A 26,213-nucleotide genomic window follows, 5' to 3' on the forward strand; every position below is an offset into this window, starting at 1 on the left:
ACTGTATGTTTAGTGAATTTTGGCATGAGAGGAAGTGTTAAAATAGAAGAAGGGAAGGCAGTTGAAAAGGAAAATTCTCATGGTACTTCTCTTGAAAACATCTAAGAAAGTCCAGTTCAGACAGACAGACAGAGAACAAACTCTGACCAAGAGTCCCTGGAGCCAAGAGGCAAGTTAGCTTCTTGGAGAAGTCGAGTCAAACTCAACGAACGAATTTGATTCAGTAGAATAATGAAAGCAGAAGTGGGTCTGCACGTGCATAGTGAAAAATCAGGATGGCATTTCTGCTCCAGGGGAGCAGACAGTGGCATGGGGGGAGCAGAGCCTGTGTGCTGACCTTCAAATATTAAGGTCAGGGTAGAGAGGAGATAGCAAGATTCAGTGCAAGGGAAGGAGTCTGTCTTCTTGGAGAGAGACCCCTCTTTTGTGTGAAGATCTCCACCCCTGGCCACTGTTAGGTCTTTAAAGCTCAGGAATTTTTCTCAAACTATTCACTCCTTCCATGTTTTTCCTTGCTCTTTCTTCACTGCTTTACATTCACATATGCTGAGATTCATATACTCAGATTCTCCAGTAGCCTCTTGCGAGAGGTTTTGTCAGAAGCTGTGCATTCACCATCTGCTCAGTTCTAAGGTTCTTCTGTGCTAGGCAATATTATACATTGAGCACGGTACAAAACACTTAATGATGCGGTGAAACCTACTGTTTACAGAGAACGCGGTCCACCACCCGCCCTCCCAAGCTCATTAAATCTAAAACCAAGGACAGTCTTGAACCAAGGTGTTCAGTCTGTGCCAGAGCCTCAGAGAAGCTCAGATCCAACTCCATACTTCACAGTTCTGGCACCAGAGCCAAGACAACACCTCTTTTCCCCTGAACCTCTGCGGTACAGCCCTGATCCAACATTTCCAGATGGTGCCACCTCTCGTGTCCTTGACTGGACACAGAGCTCTCAGACCAGAGCTAAATGCAAGCTTTTGATGAAACCAGTCACCCTGATTACCCTTCCATACAAGTCCTTGTGAGACATAGGGAGGGGTCTGAAGAGAACATGTGAGGCTGAAGCACTTGCCGTAGTAAGATGATTGCCAAGCTGAGCCTTGGAAGTGATTTCTGGAAGCCAAAGGAATAAATTTCATAAAGATCTGCCTTCCTCAACAAGCAACAGCATCAAAACACTATTGAAAAAACAGTCCTGAAACTCATTGAAGGAGGGAAGCTGGCAGAAAAGAGCTTTAAAACAGGTCTTTAACAGCAGTGTAAAACTTTTAAGGGTTGAACATCACGCGCTTGTAAAAGCAGAAGGCCTAGGTCTGCTGTGCAGGTGTCAGGAGTAATTATTTCCAGTCACTTATTGAGAAACACTGTAGATGTTTTGACTGCAAAGTGTAAAGGGCTTTGCTGGAAAAGTCCGAGATGGAAGAGGTGGGGGGAGAGGCAGGAAAGAGAGACAGCAGAAATACGAGAAAACACACAGTACGTTTGCATTCAAGTGAAGCAGTTGCTGTTTTGGCTGTTTTGTAGCCTGCCAGGACTGATGACCTTAAGGGTCTGCCTTGAATTCACTGAAGCCAAGGAGAATCTTGCCTCCAGCAGGTAGTAAGCCAAGTTACAGAAACATGGTTTAATTTGATAGTCATCCTCACATTTGCAGCTGGATTTGGAAGTGGCCACTGCTTGCTGCCTGGTCAGCTCTGGGGTTGCTCACATCTGGAGTCTCAGCTTTGAAATCACTGCCACTCCTGGTTTGTCTGTTTGTCACTACCTGCTGCAAAGTGAAGTTTACCATTGCAAGAATCCTGGAAGAGAGACCTGGAAGGTCCCAGAGCAGCCAAATGAGAGTCTAAACTCCCTCCCCAGAGCCTGGGTTCACCTGATGGTGAACTTGCAGCTCTGCCCAAGCTGTCTGTCTCAGTTTCTCACTGCCCTCAACATTAAAAGTTTCTCATAACAGCCTGAATGTCCCTTGTCAGGGTGTAACCTCATCACCTTATCCACATGGACATGGGGAACAGGTAGCTCCTTTCCTTACGGCAACAGCTATTGGTACACCTGTTATCATGAACTTCTTATTAAACATCCTCAACTTTGAGCCAAATCACGGCTTCCTCTTTTTGCCAAGCCAATCAAGAGAGAGGAAAACAACCAACCTTGAGATCCTGTGAGTGGGGTAGCTTACTTACCCAGGTGACTAAGGGCCTCTTTATCCCATGGCCAAGTGGCAGCACCAGCCAACTCTTCCCTCACTGAACTGGCAAAGTAAACATTGAGGAAATGGGTGCTGTTCAGCTGCAGTGCCTCCTTCAGCTCCTTCACACTCATGTATGCCCTGCAAGGACAAGGAAGAGGAGACAGTCAGCATAGACTTCAACAGAGCAAAGAGGAAAAGCAGGAACCACCCATAGATGTCTTGGAAAGGGCGCAGCAGACCTGGAGAGCCCATCCTCAGCTTTCTGAAACCAACAGCATTTGGTAAAGCATGGCAAAATTCAGCAAGTTTCAACAGTGGCGTACCATGACACCACTAATTCTGCTCCATAAGGTGCAAGTTCTGCTAGTGAGAGGTTTGGGTGTGAGGCAGTCGTGCAAATCTGAAGAAGTTTTACTAATTACAGTAGCTTCGTAGCTGAGTTTTACTTTTAGGTAAGGTTTTCCAGCAACGGGGACGGAAGAGATCCCAGAGAATAGGATAAAAGGAGATAAAATGGAGAAAGAAACTATGAGAGAAGAAAGAAAATACAAAGGTCAGTCCTTCTAGGGTAAATAGAAGGGGACTGGCATCAGAAAAATGGAATTGGATGGGAGGAAAGTGGGTTTTCCTCAAGGTGCAAGGAGAGAGAAAGGAATCCAGAACTCCAGCTGGTTGCAACTAGGTTTTGAGCAGTTGTCCATGATACAGGTCAGGTTAGCAATGGACATCAAATCTTATTCTTTGGAGCAGAGAGCATCTGCCATCTGGGGACAAGAAGTCTCCTGCCCAGCTTCTCCAGTCTGTCTGGAGAAGCTCATGACCACAGCCCCTCCACTCTATCCTTTTCCCTAGGACAACTGGTATGCAGAGGTAGCAGCACATGGTAAGAACAAGGGGTCCCTGCAGAGCACAGGCACATAACACCTCATCCCGACCGTATAAGGAAGAGCACAATCAAGAGGTATCTCAGAGTTTGCTCCAAGAAATCTCTTCCAGCTCTGCTCAAAACAGACCTTGGAGAAGATCCATCCAAGGGCATGTTTAGTGGGGAAAGCCTTCTGACAACATGGCTGGCTGTCTCTCCTCCCATCTCCAGAGCTGGGAATAAAGAGTTGCAGGAAAAGAAAAAAATACAGGAATGGGGATACCCAAGACATTCATTTCTAAAGGGCACAGAAAGGTCATGGGCTGGAAGAGGTGGGTAGGCAAGAGGCATCGCAGCAGAGCGGTAACACTCGTGGGGATGTCTGGCTGCCCACGAAATTATTCTTACAACGTGGCACATCTCTCAGCACTTGGAGAGAAAAAAAACAGCAGTCAGGAAATTTAGGTTTCGCTCTCCCCTCTGCGTGGTTGTTTCTGCACAGGTCAGAGGTCTACATTGCATTTACTGGTACACCAACAGTCCCAGCACTGATCTTTAGGGAGTTCATGTCCTCAGCTCTGTAAAACAATCAGGATCTAACTCAGTAATAACAATAATAATTCCAATAATAATAGCAGTGGGATTGTAGGGCCTTGGGCTGTGCTGAGAATGCCAGATACTCTTTCAAATAAAATATTACCATTTCCACCATCGGTGCCATTAACCTCATGGACTGAGACAGCATTAGGACAGGTAGCCCTAGAAGACATTGTCTTTAGGTGTCTAAGACTTGTCTTTAAGTCTTCAACATCTGAAGACCCTGAGCCACGGTTTATGAAGCCATTAATTTAAGAGATTCTGAGCAGGGAAAATACTCATGGAAAGGCTTCAAATACATCACTGTGGAATGATGATGGAAATGCACCATTGTGGAAATATGTCATAAGAATGACTAAACCTGCAGCATAAGGCCAACAGCAACATTAAGGTGGTGGAAAGCATTTCACTTATTCCCATGCTTCCAGGAGCAATTGGCATCTTCGAGCTGCGCAGAGAGATTTTGAAGGGAACGCGATCGTTTCTTTACACTGGACTAGCCATAAAGGCACACCAGCTATATTTGCATGAGCAGCTTCTGTAAAAGCAGTGTCCATTAGTGCACTCCTCAATGCAATGAATTATGAAAGGAAGGACAAAAAGCTGAGCATGGTCTAAGGGCAAAAAGGCATCTTCTCATTTGAGATGTGGTGTGAGAAGGGAACAGAAGAGATGTGCAAATACACTGAGATTGCAAGTTCTCTCGTCAGGTTGTTATACCAACAGATTTGTCTAAAAGAGAGAAGTCACTACAGCAAATGAAAGAGAAGGAGGAAAAAGTGAAAAAATAGAGAAATAGGATTCCAGAAGTAGACTAGAGCAGGATGGCATGTGGAGCAGAGCTTGTGTTGTGGTTTAGGGCTGGGCTGGCCACTAAATGCACCCAAGGGCGTCCACTTCCCTGGATCTGAAATAGGAGAGACTTTCAGAAGCCATTGCTGACTTGGTAGGTGCCAGATAATCAGGACCTGCTGACTGCCTCTCCCCTACCAGTCAGCCCCAGTAGGCCATCCTGGGCTGGGGACATCTCACCCACCTTCCCAGCGACAAAGCAGCTCTGAAACTTCAGTCACTTCAGAAAGTTTTGGCTAGACTACATGGCAGCATTTAATGGTGAGATGAGATGACCAGCTTGTCTTCACCAGGCCCCAAGATCTCCCACCACAAAGCAGCATTCCCAGAACACTTTACCCAGCCTCATCAGCTTGTGGAGAGAAAAACTCTCCCAACCGGAAACGGCAAATTAGGAGAACATGATCTCTTCTCTGTGATGTCGCGCCTGAGCATCCCAGACACGCGCCACGCTGACGCCATCCCTTCAACCCAAGCAAGACGGGAGCAGGCCGGGAGAAAAAGATAGGGAGAAGAATAAACAAACCTGAAGGACATATTTGTGGCATGACTCGGAAGGCAGAAAAGCAAAAAATTCATAGAAATGGAGCATAAAGGAGGGGGAAGGGGGAAAGAAAGTCTCCTTCATGCACCAGAGCTGCTCGGGGGACACAGACTTAAAAATAATGTTGATTCCTGACCTATGATATCTTGGAAAAATAGCCCCAAACCCTTCCAGGCTGCCCAAATTCCGAGAGCTGATGTCAGCCCTATTCAGAGGGATATTCCCGCCGCCCCTCTTCTGGAGACATGATGTTTTTCTGGCTGTCGCCTGTCGTTCCCTTGACACTAGCAACATTTTTGTCAATCCTTAATTATAAATAGCTGTCATTTCCTCCATTGAGAGATTTGGATGGTTCAGGGCTGTGTCAGGGGTAGGGGAATGCGTTCCAGCACTGAGAGATGCTCAGATGGATGGAGAAGAGGAGGCAAGGACCCCGATTTCACCCACTATGGCACAGAAAGCACAAATATTCTTCTGCTGCCATTCCCAAAGACACAAACAAGACCAAAACAACTCTAGAATGGGCAACTCCAATTCCCCTCAATCCACATTTCCCACTGTCATCCTTAGCTCAGACAAGGAGCATGCAACTGGCGTCTTCGTCTGTTGATTACTGCCAAGGTCATGCTCTCCCTTGTCTTCAGTGCTTTTGTGATTTTCCCAGGAGGAAGGCAGAGGAGCCTTTGGTCTCCACAAACAGCCTAAATGACAGCCCTCTGCTCCCCAGATAGCTTTCCAATGCCTACAAGATCAGAGTTTTCAAAACTAGAAGGTATTTACAGTAGGGTGGGCACTGCAAGCCAAGGCACAAACACAAGGAAGGCCAGAAGGACACGCAAAGACACAGCTAACAGCAAAAAAGGAGGCAGGGAGGCCTCCTCGCACTCTTCCTCTGCTTCTCCATGGCACCACTGTCACAGGAGACAAGACTTCTATAAACTTCTCTGTGGGTCTGTATACGGCTGCAGGTTTCTTTCCTCATGAACTGCTGCAGTGTGGGACTCCTTTCCTTGTGGTGCAGTCCTTCCCACTGACTGCTCCAGCACACATTGCCCGTGGAGCCACCTTCTCATGTGGGTCTCTGCTCCATCACTGAACCTCCATGGGCTGCAGGCCATCACCCTGTCCCCTCACCACGGGCTGCAGAGGAACCTCTGCTCTGGTGCACCCCCTTGTCCGCCCTCCTTTCTTTTCCTTCACTGACCTTGATGTCTGCACAGTTGTTCTTCTCACATCCCGTTCCAGATTTCTTCTGCTGCTTCCTGAAGAGTTCCTGGCTCTGGAGCTGGAGCTACAGCCTGGCTTCAGCTCAAGTTGGGGCTGGGACTGAGTCAGGAGAGGATGGGCCCTGGCTGTGCCCCTCTTAAAGCCACCACTCACAGAGGGGCCGTGTGGTAAGACCTGGGTCAGACCGGGGAGAAATTGGAGCCAGAGGAGCTTCTAGAAGTTTCTTACAGGGCTACCTCCATGACCCTCTCCTGCTACAAAAGAAACCCAACTCCAAAAAAAGCCCTTGGCCTGGGAAGTATTTGCAGCCCTGGGAGAGCGGAGTTTGCAAGAAGAGTACAGAAAACAGTAGAAAAAGATCAGGGATGGGAGGGCTATGGACTATTATTAGAAATGAGCATGGGCATGAACACCATCTGAAATCATGGTATTTGAGGCAACGAGTTCAGATCGTAGAATCACAGAGTCATTAAGGTTGGAAAAGACCTTTAAGATCATTAAGTCCAACCGTCAACCCAACACCACCATGTCCTGAAGTGCTACATCTACACATTTTTTGAACACCTCCAGGGATGGTGACTCCCTGGGCAGCCTGTTCCAGTGTTTGATCGCTCTTTCAGTAAAGAAACTTTTCCTAGTATCCAATCTAAGCCTCCCCTGGTGCAACCTGAGGCCATTTCCTCTTGTCCCATCACTAGTTACATGGAAGAGACCAACACCCACCTCTCTACAACCTCCTTCCAGGGAGCTGTAGAGAATTATAAGGTCTCCACTTAGTCTCCTCTTCTCCAAACTAAACAATCCCAGCTCCCTCAGCTGCTCCTCATAATTCTTGTTCTCCAGACCCTTCACCAGCTTTGTTGCTCTTTTGTGTACACACTTCAGCGCCTCAATGTCCTTTTTATAGTGAGGGGCCCACTATTAAAACTGAACACAGTATTTGAGATGTGAGGGCCTCTCTCATGATGGTGCTGACCTGTGATACTGCTGACCGACACTGGCTGAGGATCTAACCCTAAGGCAGGCTGAGGTATCACTCTTCACACCGTCCTGCTTGTGGGACTCACGGTTGGCAGAAAGCAAGATGAGGAAGAGGAAGCACAGTGGAGCCCCACTGATGCCTGTGTGGTCCTGGTGCTGAGTCAGGAGCACATAGCTCTGTACAGGACATAATGTGCTGTCATTGTGTTACATTTCTTGGTATCTAAAAAGGAAGATGAAGTGCCTCAGTGACTGTGTCACCGTAGACTAGTGGAATCAGAGACTCGTAACTCCACTGGTCATCTAGTCTGACTCTCTTGTTCTTAACAGGTTGCTTAAGGCCATGCCCAGCTGAGACCTGAACAACTCTAAAGACAAAGATTTCACAATTTCTCTTTGCAACCTATTCCAGTATTTTACCACCCCCACAGTAAGAATAAAATTCCTAATATCTGACCCAAATTTCTCATGTTCCAACTTGTGTCCACTGCTTCCTGATCTATCATCATGCATCTTTTTTCAGAGTCCTACTCCATCTTCTCTGTGTCACCCCATCACATCAATTGGGAAAGCCAACAAATCACTACAGTTTTGCATGGAGAACTATTACTGTACTAGGCCTTACCCCACTGAGGTTTACACACCCAAAACTTCCTTTCTGATCAGCTGGAAAAAATAAAAAAATAAAAATCCCACTCCACCCATGATCTCAGACTTCCTTGGAGAACCCTCACTTCCCTTTCTCATACCTTTCCGTGGACAATTTTGTCTTAGTCTGTGGGGCAGACAGCATCTTTGTACTCATGGTTGTAAGTCAAGCTCTGGGCTGGCTTGGTCAAAGGAGAAGACTTGACATACCCTGATGAAACACAACTGCTGCTACTTTTCCAGGAAGCAATTTCTAGCATCAAAAACAGGACCACTGCTGGTGCACAGGTGGGAGAGAGGAGAGGATTTGCTTATCTATGGGGCAGTAGAATGGATAATCAAGCTGTAACACAAGGCTGATGTGGTTTAAGGTAGGAGAAGAGGAGCAAGAGTAGCACTTTCTAGTGGCAGCCGTATCATAACAGGAAGTTTAGGGGCCACGAAAGTGGCCATTACCACTGAAAGGCAAAAGATGGCACTTCCTAATGCAAAGCAAGGCCAGCATGTACCCCATGCAGTACCATAAATCAGACTGAATTCTCTGGGCACTGCAAAGGATGTGATGTGTAATGCCACAGGAATTCCACTGCAATTCAAAAATAGGAGTCTTTTCCCTGTAGACATTTCAGAGGGGATGTGGGAGTGGGGTTGGGTGGAAGTTGTCCAAGTGCCCTCTGTAGACAGCAGGAAAATACTTGAGAGCCAGCCAACTCCAGCTAACCATAGAGCCTAATGAAGTCACCGGGGATTCCTGGCTCTGCTTTCATGTCCTTCACCCACCGCAAGGAAATTCCTCTTCCTACTCCCCCCAAGCAGGGAGGCTGCCTTTTTCCCCAAACCTCTGCTTGACAAGCAAGGAATCCCTCAGGCTTCCCAGGAATGAGCAGCAGCCTGCCCCTAACATTTCTGGTGTGCTGACTACACAGTCCCTCAAGGCTGCAAAGGGTTAACTCAACACACAACCACCTTGCTTCTGAGACAACAGCCACAAGCCTGAGATCCACAACTCAACCCCTGAAGATAGGTGCTGAATGAAGTGAACGAATATTTTCAGAAAGCAGACTCTCTAAACTCTCCATATCATCAGTGAAGAGATGTTCCAAAGTGAACATCATCTGATTCACCCCTGCCAAAGGACTCCTGTCCATGGTGACTCTTTGGAAGGTCTCTGCTTGTATACATGAATCCTCCTTGCTAGAATTTGTGAATCCCCATTCCCAGCACATGAATTCCCAAGTGATGCTCAGCCTTGCCTCCCTTCTGCCCTGCTGCAGGCAGACAAAGCCCACTACGACATAATCAGGACAGGTTACCATCTTGGCACAGCACACAAGCTGTGGGTTACCTGGTCTGCCTCCAGACTAGACTGATGGTGGTTCTTGTGACTGAAGCTGTCTCACACTCTGAGTTTACCTGTCCTGAAATTTCTGGTGTTAATGCAGCTGGAGAATACTGTATTTTGGGGCAAAAGCTTAAGCACTCCTGTACTTAAGACAACTTGCATCCTGTGACCATGGTCTAGGAGCTCTGATTTCAGTCCAGCACTATGCTGATATACCACAGACATTGCTAGAATCATGGCAACTTGACAAGGCAGCAGCATCCAAATGACTCTCATTGGGACAGGCTGTGGCAACACAGACAGATACAAAGCACATACAAGAGGTGAAGGGAAGGCTGAGGAACAGCCAGATGTTGCCCTGGGATCACAGGAGGCACAACACTGCTGGAATAATACCCTCTGTTGTCCTCAGGAGTCTTTCACGATCTTCACTGTGTGCTGGACTCCAGCCAAAGTGAATTTGGGTACACAAGGGATGAGGGCATCGCACATCTCTTGGGCATGCCTGAAAACCCACCTCTGAAGCACTGACAGCGAGAACAGAACAGCCTAGGAAGCAGCCATCACTGGCAGCACCATTTAAGGGACAGTTTTAAACTTGCATGAGTGACTGAGTATCAAGATGTCAAAGAGAGTAACAGGGCAAAGCACTCCTACATGAGGGCCTTCAGGATCAGGGGTTTCCCTTACGCATGAGCAATCCTTGTTGGAGTCAGGGGTAACCCTCAGTCTCCATGCGGGAAGCTGGTTTGGCTTTGGGAGTGAAGCAGCAGTAGCTGCTACATGGTCGGAGAGATGCACTGGCAAAGCTGCAGACGGCATCAAAAAGACAAGTTGTGGTTCAAGACTGTGACCCTTCCATGTAGATTTACTGAGGAAAGCGACCAAGAAGGCTGCAGTTCACTAGCACACAGTGGGCAAGCTCCTAGCTCCATCAGATGGTAGTACGCAACTTCTTGAGGTCAGATTTGGGCAAGAAGGACAGTACCATTAGTGTTAGACCAGAAAGCCCTGCAGGGCATTTTTCTGACATAGGCTGAAGAATGAGTGCTGCTAACAATGGCATAGCCTTAGCTATTCCTGGAAGTGTTTGCTAAAAAGCTATTCACTAAATCATCACTGCACCAGCCAAAGGCAATTTTAGACCTGGTTTTGGTAAGCAGTGTAGAAATTATGGAAGGGCTGATGAGAGAAAGAAAACTTGGCCTGAACTAATGAGCTGATTCAGATTAACTTAAATGAAGGGATGAATGCAGGTCTTGAACTAAGAACGGAAAACCAGGACTGCCCAGCAGACACTGCTGCATCTGAGATGCTGGAGAGAATGGGGCAAAATGGGAATTCCTTGAAATCAAGGTGACTCCAACGGAAAATTTAAAAAAAAGGCCTTTTTAGGAATAAGCGGAGCAACAGAAGGAAGGAGCTGATCTGCTGAGCAGAGAAGGTGGATCTTAAGCTCAGCACAATTGAAATGCATCCCTGGACAAAATGACTGTATAGTCTTCACCCTTCTTCAGGACTGTGAGGTAGAATTCAAGTTCCCTTCCAGTGGGGTACAACAAGATTAAAGGTGTGGTACTGGAGCAGAGCTCAAGAGAAAGGGAAAAAAAGGTGGCGGCAGTTGGATGAAATGCAATTTGGGCAGGGTGGGAGGGAAGATGAAATGCTGGGGAGGTGGTAAAGAGTCCCAGCTCTCAAAAGGGCAGGATGTAGGGATAGAGAACAAGGGGCAAAGAAGCAGCAGAGAAGAGTGCCGGAATAGAAATGTTCATAGAAAAACAAAACTCGTTGGGTATAGTAGATTTGCAGCAGGAGCCCAGGGAAACACCACTACAAATCCAGAACTGACCACAGGGTGCGTGACTGGTGAACAACTAATACGATACGTGCAGTGACATCTACAGGGGTGAACAAAGATCATAACGAGACAGGCTGATCTGGTTGTCCTCTCTCTGACAGACCTTAAATCCACCTGCAAATTTTAGCAGACTTTCGGGTATGAAGGTCTCCGTGTTATTACTTTCACCCTCCTACCCCGTCTTTGAAAAAAAATAATGGAAATGCTTAAACACAGGGACTGCTGTAGATGTGATCACCTGCAGGTCAGTGAGGGACATGCCATGCCCTCTGGGCAAACTCTGAATACGCTTCCAGCGATGCCAAATTTTTAACCAGCTGCCTTCATGAACAGATCCCAGACCCTGCCAGTGTGAACACCGGCAAGGGCATGCTGCATGTGCTGTCCTTCCTCTTGGGAAGCAACAGTTGGGCGTTAAGGACTTGTCTTTGCCTCTGGCACCACACCAGGGCACCTGACTTTAGGAAACCCACATCAATTCCTCCCCACCAGCCTGATCAGAGACCCCCTAGCCCACCTCCCTACCAAACCGCCAACTCCAAAATTCATACCTGCTCTGGAAACAACTGCACCCCCACCACTCTCCTCTACAGACCTCTGTTCCAGAGGCTGTGTTTCAAGGGCTACAGACCTGGACTCTAGGGCCCTGGCCAATTTTACGAGATTTAACAAGGCTAATTGCAGAGTCCTACACTTGGGCCACAACAACCCCGTGCAATGCTACAGGCCTGTGGAAGAGTGGCTGGAAAGCTGCCTGGCAGAAAAGGACCTGGGGGTGGTGGTCAACAGCCAGCTGAATGTAAGCCAGCAGTGTGCAAAGGTGGCCAAGGCCAGCAGCACCCTGGCTTGTATCAGAACTTCTGTGGCCAGCAGGACCAAGGCAGTGATCATCCTTCCGGATTCAGCACTGGTTAGGCTGCACCTTGAATACTGTGTTCAGTTTTGGGCCCCTCATTACAAGAAGGACATTTGAGGCACTGGAGTGTGTCCAGAGAAGGGCAGCGAAGCTGGTGAGGGGTCTGGAGCACAAGCCATATAAGGAGCAGCTAAGGAAACTGGGATTGTTCAGCCTGGAGGAAAGGAGACTCAGGGGAGACCTTTTTGCTCTGAGGAGGTTGTAGAAAGGTGGGGGTCAGTCTCTTCTGCCAAATAACAAGCAATAGGATGAGAGGAAACTGCCTCAAGCTGCACCAGCAGAGGTTTGTATTGGATATGAGGAACAATTTCTTCATGACAAGGCTTGTCAAGCACTGGAAAAGGTTGCCCAGGGAAGTAGTGGAGTCACCATCCCTGAGGTATTCAAAAGTACTCAGGGACATGGTTTAGTGGTGGACATGGCAGTGCCACGTTTATGGTTGGACTCGATGATCTCAAAAGCCTTCTCCAACCTAAATGATTAAGTGACCACTAGCTCTAGGACACCTTAGGAGGAGGTGAGGTTTTTGAGAACCACTCCCTTGGACCAGGCACCAGCATTTTGTCCTATTTGCATTTCAATTTCCTAAAACATCCAGTTCTTATGGCTACTTGACAGATGTATAATCTCTCCTGAGCTCCCAAAGGAGTCAATTCTGCACTGCAGAAAGCACCAGGAACAACCATCAGCAATTCCAAAGGGTCTCGGTGCCTGACACAAAAGCCACTACATTATGAACCCAGGAGAAAGTCCCATGTTTGCTTAGGGATAGACGTCTATACTCTCCCCCCAAGGACAGGAACCCACATGTACCCCTTTGCCTGCCTCAAATTAAGATGGAGAAGACCAATTTACCACATCACCTCCTCCATTCTCAGCCCAAACATCATCCAACATCATCGCTTTGCTGGATGAGAAGGGGCATCTTTTCACAGTGGTCTGATGGAGGAGGCATCTGGACATGTCTCCATAGCACAGACATCACCCCTCAGCAAGAAAGGGCTTGAAGAGGTGACAGGGCAATGGGAAGAGAAGTGCTAGGTCAGGATCAGGCGCGCACAGTGGAGAAACCCAGGGCTGTGGTGAAGCTGATTGAAGGAGGCATAAAGGGAGACAAAGGAAAGTGTGGCCTCTGGCTCGGTGGGTGCTACCTGACCTCTCCTCCAAGGGGGCACGGCAGCTTTCGGCTGACACTGACAGTCAGCCCGCACCCTGAGAGTTGTTGCTGTCTGGCAGAGACAGTAAGCAGCAAAGCCTTAATCGGAAAGGACAGCTGGATCACAAAACTCCCTCTTCTGCTTCTCTGCCCACCCAAGACAGGGGAGTTAGGGCTGGGACCCCCTTTTCCCATGCTGCTCTTGCCCCATCCTTGGTGTCTCCCCTGAGAACTGGAGTCTGTCCTCGGAGGAGACAACAGCCATACCAATGGGCCCCAACTCTTTGGACCACCTCCTGAGATGGGCCTTTCAGAGCTGCAACCCTCTATCACCACGCTCAGCAAGGACATGCAGGGTCTCTTTGCTCCACAGTATGTTTTAAAAGTGACACAGCTCTCACCTTCCACACATGGAAAGAGCCACCAACGATGCTGCGTTGGGAAGACACACTCTTCCCACCCCTTCTCCCCAACATTGTCAAGCCCCTGCTCACCAGCCTTCCCTCTCTTGAGCTACTTATCACCCAGAGGCAATGGGCAGGCATCACCTGCAGTCCCACCACATTCACAACCCTCAGCCTGCTTTAGGGTCCACCACAACACCAGCAGCCCCAAAGGGCTTTCTTCCCAGGACAGAGACACAAAGACCTTGTCTTTGCAAGGTCGTCTTCCCGACAGCTTTCCTCACACAACCTCAGAGGTGTAACATCACTGTAAAATTCAACATGGAAAACCCAGTGCCACCAAGAACAGATACACAAATCCAGCATTTCTTGCACTGCTTCAGCCCTAAAGCATCATTTGGTTCTGCCAAACAACCAAAGTCTGTACCCCCTTGAAAGTTAATACAGAATATGTCAAATGCTTCCCAGAAAGCTCCCACAGGAGGCTGGCTTTGAGCTCGTGTTAGTGTTACCGGCTTACTCCATGAACCTCTGTTTTCACCCCCTCAGGGAGGACAAATCCATGCAAGTCCCATAAACTTCCTGGTTTATGTGACAATTCTTGTGTTGCTTAAGCATAATGGGCCATCAACTTTCCCCTGGGATAAATTTGTGTTGGCAATCTGTGTTTTAGTGCTCTACATCTTGGGGGAGTTGATAGCATTTGGGGTTTATTTTAATGGGAGTCAGTAGCCATGATCAATTGTAGAAGCTCTATTTCCACGGAAATGGGTATTTAATAGATTTTTGAAAATGGTGGCTATTGACCCAATGGGTCTTAATGGCTTAAAAACCATCTGATCATAGTATGCAAGAGTAAATGCATATGATTTTCAAACACATACTGGAATAGGTAGTAAAAACCTTTCTAAATTGCAGGGACCTGGTCAATAGGTAGTTTCCATTTGCTTGTTTGGCCTTTCTATTTCTATCAGAGTGAATCATGGCCACCTCCTCCTCAGAGAGGCTTACCCTTTCCTCATGGGTGAGATCATCTGAAAACAAGCGACCCATCAAGGTATGGGGATGTCTCTCATTAGACCAGGCAGTGATACAGAGCCAGGCTTTCAGAGCAGCTCAGCCTCCAGCTGCTCTCATGGTGAGAGCAGGGGACACATGGACCATCCGTCATCCTCTGTGGACCATGCACTCCCCATTGCGCCCAGTGAGATCTCCCCGGGAGCTGAAAAGCCACATGTGCCTCAGACTCCCGGGTTTAAACTCAAGCTGATGATTCTACAGTGAAATTCCCAGGCAGAAATGTTGGGTTTTGCAGGGTTAACATGTACCAAAAACATTGACAGGAGTAAACACCAAAAGAATCTACTAATTACTGAGAAGTAGTCCTGGGAGAAATGAAGAGACCAAACCCCCATATTTATTTCATGGTATCTGTGAGCACTGACTGAAACCCTCTCCCCCAGGCTAAGGCAAGTATTTAGGGTTTTCACCCCTACCAGCTCTCCAATATCTACAAAGGCTCAGCACAGGCTGCAGGTACTCCCCACCTTGAGCCCACCACAGAGGCAGCTCCCCTCTCCTGGCTGCCTGTCTCCATGAGCTTGCAGGAACACAGATGCCCAAGTTTTTTATGGCTGAAACCAGGCTGTGGGTTAAGCCACTGCAAAGAGGAGCACCCAAGCCACCCATGTGCAGGGCAGCAGGGCTGGGTGTCTGTCACCTCTGTAGAATAAACCAGGCAAAACCCCACAGACCTGAAAACTCCTAAATTTCAAAGAGACATCTGTCTTCCTGTTTCCTCTTACCTTCCCCTTCAAAAACACAATGAAGCAGGAATTGGAGAGCTCAGAGCCACAGCCCGTTGCTTTTCTTTCTCATCAGTGGAAGGAGCGAAGGAGACAAATGTTGTAGGTCACTGCCTGCTTCCACCCCAGGAACGTATCTCCCAGAGGCAATGGGGCTATCTCCAAGCAGATCCATAACACAGTGTCCCACTTGCTTGCAGTGACACCCCCACCCCCTGAACCCCAAGAGCTTGCAAGGAAGGAGCAATGCTGCTGGCCAAGCGCAGGCTCTGGGTGCTAATCCCAAGGCTTGTGTGTGCCTGGGTGGTAAGATCCTGCTGGCTTGGGCTTTCCACCTGCACTCAGCACTGACCCCTCACTCTTGGCAGGCAGGAAGGAGTCTCAGACCATCACAGCAGCCTCCGAAAACCCATCGTCATTCCCACAGAGCACATGCCTGGCCATCTGCAAGAGCACAGACCTAATAGCATACCTGGCAAGTCAGGGAGCTACTGCACTTCTGGGGGGGGCTGTAAGGAGAGGGGAGCTGTCATCACAAGACATCATCCCTGAAAACAGAGAGACAGCAGTGGCTGGGGGAGTTAATCAGAAGAACTCAAAAGAAACAGAGTTAAAGATCCAATTCTGAACCATTTATGGGAAGGAAAGGAGCCCTGCCAGGGAGAAAGGCAGTGAAGCAGCAGCTTGGGGAAGGAGAGGAGCCCAGCCCAGCCCAACCCTGGGTGGCCAGGCTCCAAAGCCCAGCGCAGGCAGCATCCTGGCTCCGACACACGTTGGAGAGGCTGGCTATCTGCCACGGGGTAAGCGCTCGCCGGCCATTCACGGTTTTGTTGCTGGCCGGCACGACGCTGGCGCTGCACGGAACGTGTGGGAGCGAGGGTGAGCGAGAAGCGCCGGGGGGAACCGAGAAATACGTCTACAGCTCCATGCGGTTTTGCAAGGCAGAACTCAACAGTGGCGAGTTATTCTAGAGCAGGCTCCAAGCTAAACAAAGCCCGGTATGGTTTACTTCCTGCCTGGATTGTTTGTTGCAAAGAAAAATTTAAAAAAATACTCCTACCAGGCCAGGACCAAGCACTTCTTGTCTGTCCAAGGTTGCACAGATAAGCCCTGTCCTATCTAACCCACAAGAGCAGAGCTGGTGTAAATCAGCTTTCTCTTACTTTTTGCCTGCAGCAAAAATACGAAGCAACTTCCAGGTTTAGGGAGGTCTCAGGGTCTCAATGTCTCTGCAGACAATTCAGTGTCCCCAGGAGCCTGAATTTCAACGCCAGTTTCTATAGCACATCTCACAATCTGCTGAGGGAAGGCAGAAAGGACAACACAGGTGCATGCAATGCTCCTGGTCTCCCCCAGCACCATGTGGGCTTCACGTGTCTAAGCTGAGCCTCAGGGCCAGGAAGCTCAGCAAGGCCCTCTCAGCAGAGGAGAATTGTGCACATTAAAGCATCATTTTCTGTCTTGCGTTTAGCTGGACTGAGCAGCTTCATCTCCTTTCATTAAATGCCTTTTTTTCCCATCCAAGGTCTAGAAGGCAGGAGGCCAGAGCCCCAGTGCCAACAGCAGCATGTTCTTGCTACATGACTAGGGGGTAAGGTGTCTAAGACTTCTGTGCCTCAGTTTCCCCACATGAAGGACATTGAGGTGCTGAAGCGTGTACACAAAAGAGCAACAAAGCTGGTGAAGGGTCTGGAGAACAAGAATTATGAGGAGCAGCTGAGGGAGCTGGGATTGTTTAGTTTGGGGAAGAGGAGACTGAGGGGAGACCTTATAATTCTCTACAACTACCTGGAAGGAGGTTGTAGTGAGGTGGGTATTGGTCTCTTCCATGTAACTAGTGATGGGACAAGAGGAAATGGCCTCAAGTTGCACCAGGGGAGGCTTAGATTGGATACTAGGAAAGGTTTCTTTACTGAAAGAGTGATCAAGCATTGGAACAGGCTGGCCAGGGAGTCACCAACCCTGGAGGAGGTCAAGACGTGAGAAGATGTGGCACTTCAGGACATGGTTTAGTGGGTATGGTGGTGTTAGGTTGACGGTTGGACTTCATGATCTTAGAGGCCTCCTCCAATCTTAATGATTCTGTGAGCAGCTGAGATTCCCCTTGCCCACAGCACAGGCATGTGTTTGCAAACACCGTAGAAGACATGATCTTTGCTGTGTGGGGTTTTCAAAGAACATAGAGAAGTTAGGCACCCACATCCCACTTCTGTTCAACAGAAAGCGAATGTCCAGCTTTTCACCAGGTGCCTCCTCCTTTTCCACCCATCTCCCACAGCATCCTCCCCTGCAGGGCAAATCTCAGAGCTGGTGGAGAAAAGGGCAAGCTGTGGACTGTATGAGCACGGTGAAGATGACCCTACAGCACATGTGCCAGAATGGACAGACCATACTGCCTAAAGCCTGTCTCCAGCCAAAGAGCTGGGCCTGGTGCACATCATCATCAGCACCATCTGATGATGCTTAGATAAGCCCACACCCATCAGCAAGGCAGGGTGATGAAAGGGTGGCGGAAAAGCAGGGTCTTCCCAGCCTCTGGCCTGCCTCATCTGTTCAGATTGAAAGCTCCTAGGCATGGACAAGAGAAGGACCTTTTAACAGGGCTGGCAACATTGGATGAATTTGCTGAGCTGGAATGATGCTCTCAGGGGTGTTAAGGTAACAGGTCCCAGTTCCTCTGCAAGCGGAACCACACAGCCCTGTGGTCAGTAAACCCCACCTCAGGCATTCTTCACCACGATGGTAGTGTCCAGTCTCACTAAAAGATCCAAAACTTTGCTACATTCACCCTAAATTTCCCACTAAAAGCCAAAAACTTGCAGTCTTGATACTGGCCAGGAAAGGGATCAAGACAAAGGAAAGAAAGAAGAAAATTAATCTGTTCAAGCCAAACATCTCCTTTCTGATTTTTGTATTTTTTTTTTTTAAAAAGGGGAAAATCAAGTCCCAAGCCTCCAACTTATTTTTAGGTCCAGGCAATTGGGTGTCCCAGCCAGAGCATGGTGTGTGCAAGCCAGCATTCTAAAAATGCCTTCCTCGTGGATATAAAAAGGACACGAGATAATTTGTTGGGGAAGTTTTGCAATGTAATGATTGTACGTTAACCACAAACAAAAAAAATAAAAAATATAAAATCTCAGGCTGCCTCTGGTCCCCAACACAGCCCTTGGCAGGCGGCAGTAGCAAAGTCTCAGCATCTTCACTGCTCCCCCTTCCCCCAAAAGCCTCCCAGCAAAGTCCTCTGCCTCACGCCATCTCAGTGGGCTTGGGCTCCGTTGGACTTGTTCCCTCTTGCCCCATTCACCCTCCGCAAAGGGGCAATTTGATTTCCTAAATAATGGTGGCGACCGGGCCAAGGAAAACGAGCAGCAATATGTTCACTTAACGACTCCTATGGCCGCGGCTCAGACTGCCAACCCAAACGCGGTATGAATCATCCCAGAGACGCTGTCAACACAGAGCTGATGGAGTCCTACCACATGGCTGCCAAGCTCCTTGCCACCCTGCTGCTCCAGTTCCTGAGGTCTTGCCAGTCTGGCCAGGGTCTCGGCTGGGGTCCTCCACCCGTGGGCAAGGGTACGCTCGGACAAGGAGGACCCCTGGGGAGAGCTGAACATGAGGACAAAGAGCGACCCCCCAGTCCTCAGACACACGCTGCTCCTTCACAATTGCCATCCCGATACAATCAGCCCCCCCCACCCCGTAAGTGAGCCCTCGGGACAGTGGTGTTCACTAGAACAATAGCTCACATCTGGGACAGCTGTTTTCCCCGAAAGCACCCAGGCTGCCTACAGCGGCTGGGCAGGGATCCTCTCCTCGCTCACACGCGGATCGTGTTCTCCCTACAGATGCATCCCCAGATGCGGCCGCCACCGGGGGCACACAGCAGGTACCTCACGGCACACACCACCTGGCAGCTTCACACTGGCAAGAAGGCTTGTGGGAGTGAGAAGATTCATCCCTCAGCAGCAGCTTATTGGAAATTAACCCTCAGGCCTTCTACCTTGGGAAGGAAAGGAGTGCATTACTGTAGATTTTATTTCCTGCTTTTAACACTTTGAAAGGTGTGGAGGAAGATTTGGGCATATCAGCAGTACTCTGACATGCAGAGCAAGATGTTTTAGCCAGTGCTGAAACCAGGGGCTGGGACCAGCCCTTAGACCTGGACCCTCACACACCCCTGCTCCTTGGGGAAACACAGCAGAGCTCTGGTCTCACCAGGAGCCACTGCAGTATGCAGTGACCAAGACCTTGCACAATCCCTTTGCATGGCTGCGCCTGGGTGCCACCTCCCAATGGAAAGAAGTCACTCCTGCAGCCCCACTGGCCTGATGCCATGCAGAGGGGCTGAGTCAGACCCTGGTCTTGCCACATGTGTCCTGGCTCCTTGGAGAGCGTGGCTCCATGCTGAAGCACTCATCACCACCTTCTCCTCATGGACTTCTCATCATCTGACGTTACAGCCTGCAGCTACCCTTTCCTTCCCTTTACCATCCCATGCTGCAGAAGTTATAATCTCTTTCTCTGACATCTTTGTGAGAACAGAAGCCCCAAAGACATTTAGAATGCCCAACTCATAGCCTCATTTGTGATAAAGTTTGGGAGGTACAACACAGGTCTCTGCCAACAGCCTGAAAGAGCTGCAGGTAAAAACGAAGAGACCAGCACACACAACTTCTTATGAGAAAGACTCAAGGACAGACAAGTGACATCACATGTAAGGAAAGGAGCAGCCCTCATAGCCAGCAAGAAACCAGAAAGAAGCAGAAAGACTAAGCAGCAACATATCTTTTGCAGGGAAAGCGAAGGTAGCAGGTGGAGGCCAAGGCGTGTAGCTCCCCAGCACTACCCAGAAGCTGCATAAATGTGAACACATTGCAGAGCCTGTGAAGTCACACTGACCAGGCACACAGCTCACGTCTTCTCACCACCCTGAGTCCTTCCTCTTGGAAGTACTTAGAATTGCTCACCTTTGGCACAACACACCAGACACTTACTAAGGGGGCAATGTACTTTGAGAAGGTAAAAGCAAATTTTGGATGTTCAGCCCTAAGCTGGGGCTCTGGGACAGCTGAGACACTCAGAGATGTGTTCACACAGATGCAGCCTCTGAGTTCCATCACAAGTGAGCAGCCTGGTAGACATCCTGCCCGCCTGATATAATGGGCTCTACCAAGGACAATCCCTTCCATCTTTGCCAAGTTTTGAAATCAGTAATCGATGGGACAGACCAAAGAGAGCAGGCTTTCCTACAAGGAAATAATAATCCAGCCACTCTCATAAAACTTTAAAGCATCGACCAAGAAGTCATCAAGCTCCATCAAAAAGCCCTGTTAATTACTGCACCTTCCCAACCTCAGCAGCTCTACTAGAGGAGAAGCAACAATGTCAGCAGCCAGTGAACCCATCACTGCCACATTTGAGGTCCCTAAAGTACAAATCTCCTCATCACCACACCAACAAACCCTGAGAGCTGAGTCTATCACCTGAGACTTGGTCCTTTGGGAACCACCAGGCCAATATCTGGGTATTGGCCAGTAGGACTGCAAGAGGTGCCAGAGGGAACTAAAAAGCAGCCAGGGCTCAGGCCCTGAGCAGGGGTACCTCCTAACCATGGTTTCCTCATGGGAGCATCAGGGAAGCAGATAGCCTCTTCCACTCCACACCTCACAAACAGTGAATTCAACAGCATGCAGATAACACACCTCTCCATCTGTCTCTCAAGTGACTGACCACAAGCAGCAAGTGAAGGTGTCTGCAGATACCTGACATCTCCAGTTGAATCGATGCTCTGCAGCTTCAGGTTGTTCCCAAAAGTTAAAATTTTCAGATAACATTGCATATACCTGCCCCCTTTCACCGTGAAAAAGATCTGCTAAAGGTTTCCTGTAGTAAGGGAAGGGGAAGGAAAACTGAACAGCTAATTTGAATGTTGTCTTACCATGGAGATAGGGTTAAGGTCCAGGCCGTTGCCCCAAGATGCCAAACTTGCCTCACCTGCTCTCAATTTGACACTTTTTATGCTCTCAGTCCAACCACACTGAGCTGAGCATCTTGCAATGGGCTGGAGAATGGCTTGGAGTGATTCATTCATCCTTGGGGCCTTGTCCATGAGAGACATTCAGTGAGGTTAATCTGAATCAGTTTTTGAAGACACTGCTGAAACAGTGGGAGGCTCCCAAGCAGCCTTAACCCAGTTCAGGATCCTTCCTTTAGGATGGGAGGCCAGCTCAGCTTGCATTAAAGCCCCTCAAGTGTCCTGTTAATCAGGTACACTTGAATATCACAGCTGTGGTCATCCCAGTGAAGGTCTGGTCACTTTTCAACTCCTTTGTCACTTCTTGTTTCTGCTGCTACTTTGGGTAGTGACATGAAAGGCCCAGCAGCTCCACCCTTATCCACTTTGCTCTCCAGACTCCCTTCCAGTTTTTCTTTTCACATTAACTGTGTCACCCCAGACTCTCATTGACTAACTGCCCGAGGGGGACCCTCGCTGAGTGTTAATTGCTGTTAATGCGCCGTTGCTGCTTTCCTTCCAAGAGCACCAATTACAGCAGCACTCAGGCACTGCTGTCTGCAGCAAACCAAGGCAGATTTTTTTCCAGACTGAGGCACTGCACTTCTAGCAGCTCCTGGAAAACACTTTAAATCAGGACAAGACTGGGTAAAGGATGACAGCAGGCAGCTCTCCTACAATTGCCTGTCCCCTTGTTCTTCATAAGGTGGGTCAAGGTGAAGAAGTCCCTGCTTTGCTCCTAAAGGCTCTTGTTGTGTTGTCTTGCAGGGGTGTTTCCACTCAGCCGTTTCCCTCCAGCCACAAGCACTGCATCCCACCGGTGGGGTCTGCACATGGGTGGTGGCCCAGGGGGCTCAGAGCACAGTGGGACTTGTCGTGTCCCACACACTACTAGAGAGGGTGCAGGAAGGACTTGGCAAGACGGCTGGGTGGCCTGGCGTTGTGTACAGCAGCACTGCCATCATTTCAGTGTCATCCCTTCCCCACAGCAGGGGGCAGTTCCCACCTCAGCTACAGCAGGATCTGCCCCCAGTAGAGCTTTAAGACCCTTCTTTCCAAGCCTTATCTCTCTCCTCTGTGTGTGCAAGGGTATACGCTAGCACCAAGTGTGGCCCTGGAACTACACTGAGATGCCCACCAGCTAAGAAGCACTAAAGCCGCCACTGCTCCTAAGGCTTCTGCCTCTGGAAGTGTGGTTTGCCTTTCTCGGAGCTGCAGCCCAAGGGAAGAAGGTTTTACATGAGGGATGTGCTAGGACGGTAAAAGCTTTTCACAGAATCACGGAATGGTCGGGGTTGGAAGAAACCTCTGAAGATCATCCGGTCCAACCCTCTGCTAGAGCAGGGTCACCCAGAGAAGATCACACAGGAACAACTCCAGGTGGGGTTTAAATGCCCCCGGAGAAGGAGACTCCACAACCTCTCTGGGCAGCCTGGGCCATGCTCTGTTACCGTCACAGTAAGGAAGTTTTTCCTTATGTTTAAGCTGAACCTTCTGTGTACTTTTGCATGAGTACTTAAGGTCATGCAAGTCAAGACAAGGTATCGAGACCCTTCACCGTAATGGACTGGCTCTGTCTACAATGCTAGTAGGAAACAGTCCAGTGTCTCACTCTGACTTTCTCATTTGGGTTATTTTTGGCTGTACTAAGAAACATTCACATCCAAACCACTCTTTGTGAGAGCCTGGAAATGAAATACAGCAAAGCCAATTCACTCCACAAAAGAAAAATCCTCAGATTTTTGTCTTGCCGCCTTGATCTGAAAGGGGATGTAGAGAGCACCACCTGGAGTGGGGTTTCCCCTCTCCCCCAGCTCTCCCAGAGCCGCAGCTCCCTCCTGGGCTCTGGCATGTGGTTCTCCAGCAGGTATGAAAAAGCAGAGGCGCCTCGGTGCAGCCGCAGCCAGCTCTCCTCCAGTTACAGACCGAGAGCTGCTGTTCACATTGAAGCACCTGGCTCCTATTGTGCGGCCTTTCCACAGTTTGTTAAATTTTATTTCGAGTTATTTCTCCCGTTTTGGCTTCCACCCTAAAAATCCTTCTGTAAGTTCCCCCACTGCCCTGCTTAACTTGAATATTCGTCTAAGTATAATACCTTACGAGCAAACTCAGAGGCACTCACTAAGCCTGAATAAAACCACTTGGGCTCAGGTAACCTGCTCCTCTGTCTTGGGATTCATCCACCAACTTTGGGAGAACACCACCCATCTGGCCTTGCCCTTCAGCCATCCCAAACTCGCCTTGGTTTTCCCCTAAACCTGCACTACCAATTTCCCAGTGGTTTCCCCACAAATATATATATTCTTCCCCAGGATCCAGGGTACCCTTAGCAGGGATGAGCCCTGGGAGGTTGGACGTCTACCAGCATCTCTGAAGAAGCCAGTGAAGGGCAGCTCGGAGGACCTCAGCAGCAGCAGGATTCAACTCATGCCCCCACATTTCCCGAATGCCAGGCACACTGGATTCCATTTTTCAAAGCTTAGCCTACAGTCAATCTTGTCCCCTGCGCAGGCCAATGAGGTCTGCAGAAACAAAATTGCAAAAGATTTGTTTTTTCCCTAGTGTTCCCATTTTCCCATTTCTTTCCCACAGAAGCAAGGTTTTTGTTTTGTTTTGTGTTTTCTTTCCCAACTTTCAGAGGAAAATCCTGACAAATGGAAGCCCTGATTCATACCAGCAAAAATCTGGCCTTTCTTAATTTAAGGTGGAGCCCTTCTTGTCTGAGGATGAAAACATTTCTCCAACTGCACACAGAGGACAAGGACCAAGCCCTTGCCCTGCCGAGGCAAAGGCTGAGTGGCGTGGGATGCTCATGCCCACCATGAGCGGAGAGTCCTTGTGCAGGCAGAAGAGCTGTGGTACAGGCAGGAGAGCCGCTCATCTCCCCCACGCTCAGGAAAATGTTGTCTGTGCTCGCTCACAGGGATGGGCGACAAGGGGACAGGCAGGCAGAGGGAAGCGGTGGTGGTGATCACCAAAGACACTTTCAGGGGTTGGGAAACATCTTCTAGGGGGATGCTTGGGTAGAGGCAGGGTGTGTGGCTCCATGGCCGGAGGGCTGCGTTGGAAGAAAGGCTCCCCATCCTACTCCTGAGTTTTCTCAGATGACTGAAGGACGTGTGAGAAAGGCTGAAGAAGGGAAACGCTGCTCCTCTCCCATCGCCACCACCTGCCTGCTTCCCTCCTCACTCCGCGTCCCATCTAGGAAGCGGCAGAGAGAAGAAGCCGGCTTGGGAAAAAAAGGATTTATGGCCACAGCCTCAGAGGAAAAAATGGGAGGAGAAAGAAGATCTAAGGAGCAACGTGTCCCTACAACTTGCTCTCTCGGTTTTTCTGCCCAGCTGCTGCCATCTGTGCTGCACTGCTCCAGTGGGCACCTCTGCCCAATGCTGGGAGACGGCAGCAGGGAATAAGCAATTTTTTCTGACACCAAGACAGAAATGGCTTGAAAATTAAAAAAAAAATAAAATAAAAAAAAGGAAAAGCCATGACATTTTTTTCCTTCCTGTCTCTGGCCAGAAAGCACATTTGGCAGAGCCCTGGTCACTGGAAGCCATCAGCGGGGCTGCCGGCGCTTCAGAGGCTCTGAGGAGGAGGGCAGGCATCTGTAAGCCACCAAGCGCACCAAGGACACTGTCCCTGCCGCTGCAGGGTCCCCCATCACATGGAGGGGGCTGCTTCTCTCCATCCCATCCCAGCTGCTGCCTCCAAAGGGTCCCTTAACACTGCATGTTGGTGCTCCACAGAGCCACATGTGCTTTGCAGGCCATTTTGCACATGGGGCACTTGCTAAAGGGAAGTGTCCTCCAACACCAAGTCGTCTCTATGTGCCTCTGCCTGAAAAGGGAGGATTTGCTCCCCAAAGACCATTTGGCTTTGAGGTGCTGGGTTTGATCAGCCCCTGCCTGCACCCAGCCAAGGGCATGACTCCCCAGGGTGAGATTCAGTGAGGCTCACATGTGCCACCCCACACCTTTCCAAATCCTGCCATTCACACCTAGCAGTGACACCTCCTTCTCCCCATCCCAGAACTCAGGCAGAAGCATTTTGACTATGAATTAAGAAATCAGACTATTAGACATCTCCAGGGAAGATGGGGAAGGGGTGGCAACCCCCTCACTGCATCTCCTGCTGGGGGGTCAGGGGACATTGCACCCAGGTCTGTCCACCCTGGGGTGCCCATGGTCCTGCCAGTGAGTCACAGCAGACCGATGGCTCTGCACCAGGAATCCCCCAAGGAGGAGTTCCCCATCACCCCCTGCACATTTTTGGGGTAGAAAACCACTTAGTAGCAGGGTACCATCCCACGCCACGGGATTTATTTGCACTTGATGGCACAGCATACATGTCCCCACAGTAAAACATCTCTCTGCCTCCCCATGCTGGAAAATGGCCAGTCAGAAACAACCTCCAGGCACAGAGCAGGTGTATCCCTCAACGCGCCACCCCCCATGAGCCCTGCACCTACCGCTGGGGCGAGTCGGGGTCGAAGCAGGTCCTGGCCACGTCGGTGGCCCGCGGGTCACAGCAGTCGCCGTCATCGAAGTCATCCAACATGTTGTTGCACTCCATGTGACAGACACCATCGCGACGCTTCCAGGAGAAGCAGCGGCCAGGCCGGCGGCAGTCCCCGCCGTCATAGCCAGTCAGGGGGTGCTCGCACTCAGGGTCGCAGCGCTCGTTGCCTACCTTGCTGGGCTCACAGCCCAGGAGGATGGCGCGGCGGCGCAGGGAGGAGTTGCGTACCTCCAGCAAACTGAGCTGCCAGGTGATGTTGTAGGGGCGGAAAGCTTCGCTCAGCGCCCGGTGCT

At 49.5% G+C, this 26,213-nt stretch overlaps 1 protein-coding gene across 1 annotated transcript in view; it reads right to left on the minus strand.

Annotated features, from left to right (window-relative positions):
* The window catches only part of PAPPA2 (pappalysin 2), a gene marked incomplete at its 5' end in the record, with an annotated part of 86,396 nt that overhangs the window by 59,874 nt on the left and 309 nt on the right, over positions 1 to 26,213 (minus strand). The window contains 2 exons of the mRNA XM_010193889.1: positions 2,184 to 2,329; positions 25,871 to 26,211. Of these exons, the coding sequence (XP_010192191.1) occupies positions 2,184 to 2,329; positions 25,871 to 26,211 (487 nt within the window). The remainder of the gene's footprint in view (positions 1 to 2,183; positions 2,330 to 25,870; positions 26,212 to 26,213) is intronic.

This window comes from Mesitornis unicolor, unplaced genomic scaffold, assembly GCF_000695765.1.
Source record: "Mesitornis unicolor isolate BGI_N332 unplaced genomic scaffold, ASM69576v1 scaffold15301, whole genome shotgun sequence".
NCBI classification, from domain to species: Eukaryota; Metazoa; Chordata; class Aves; order Mesitornithiformes; family Mesitornithidae; genus Mesitornis; species Mesitornis unicolor.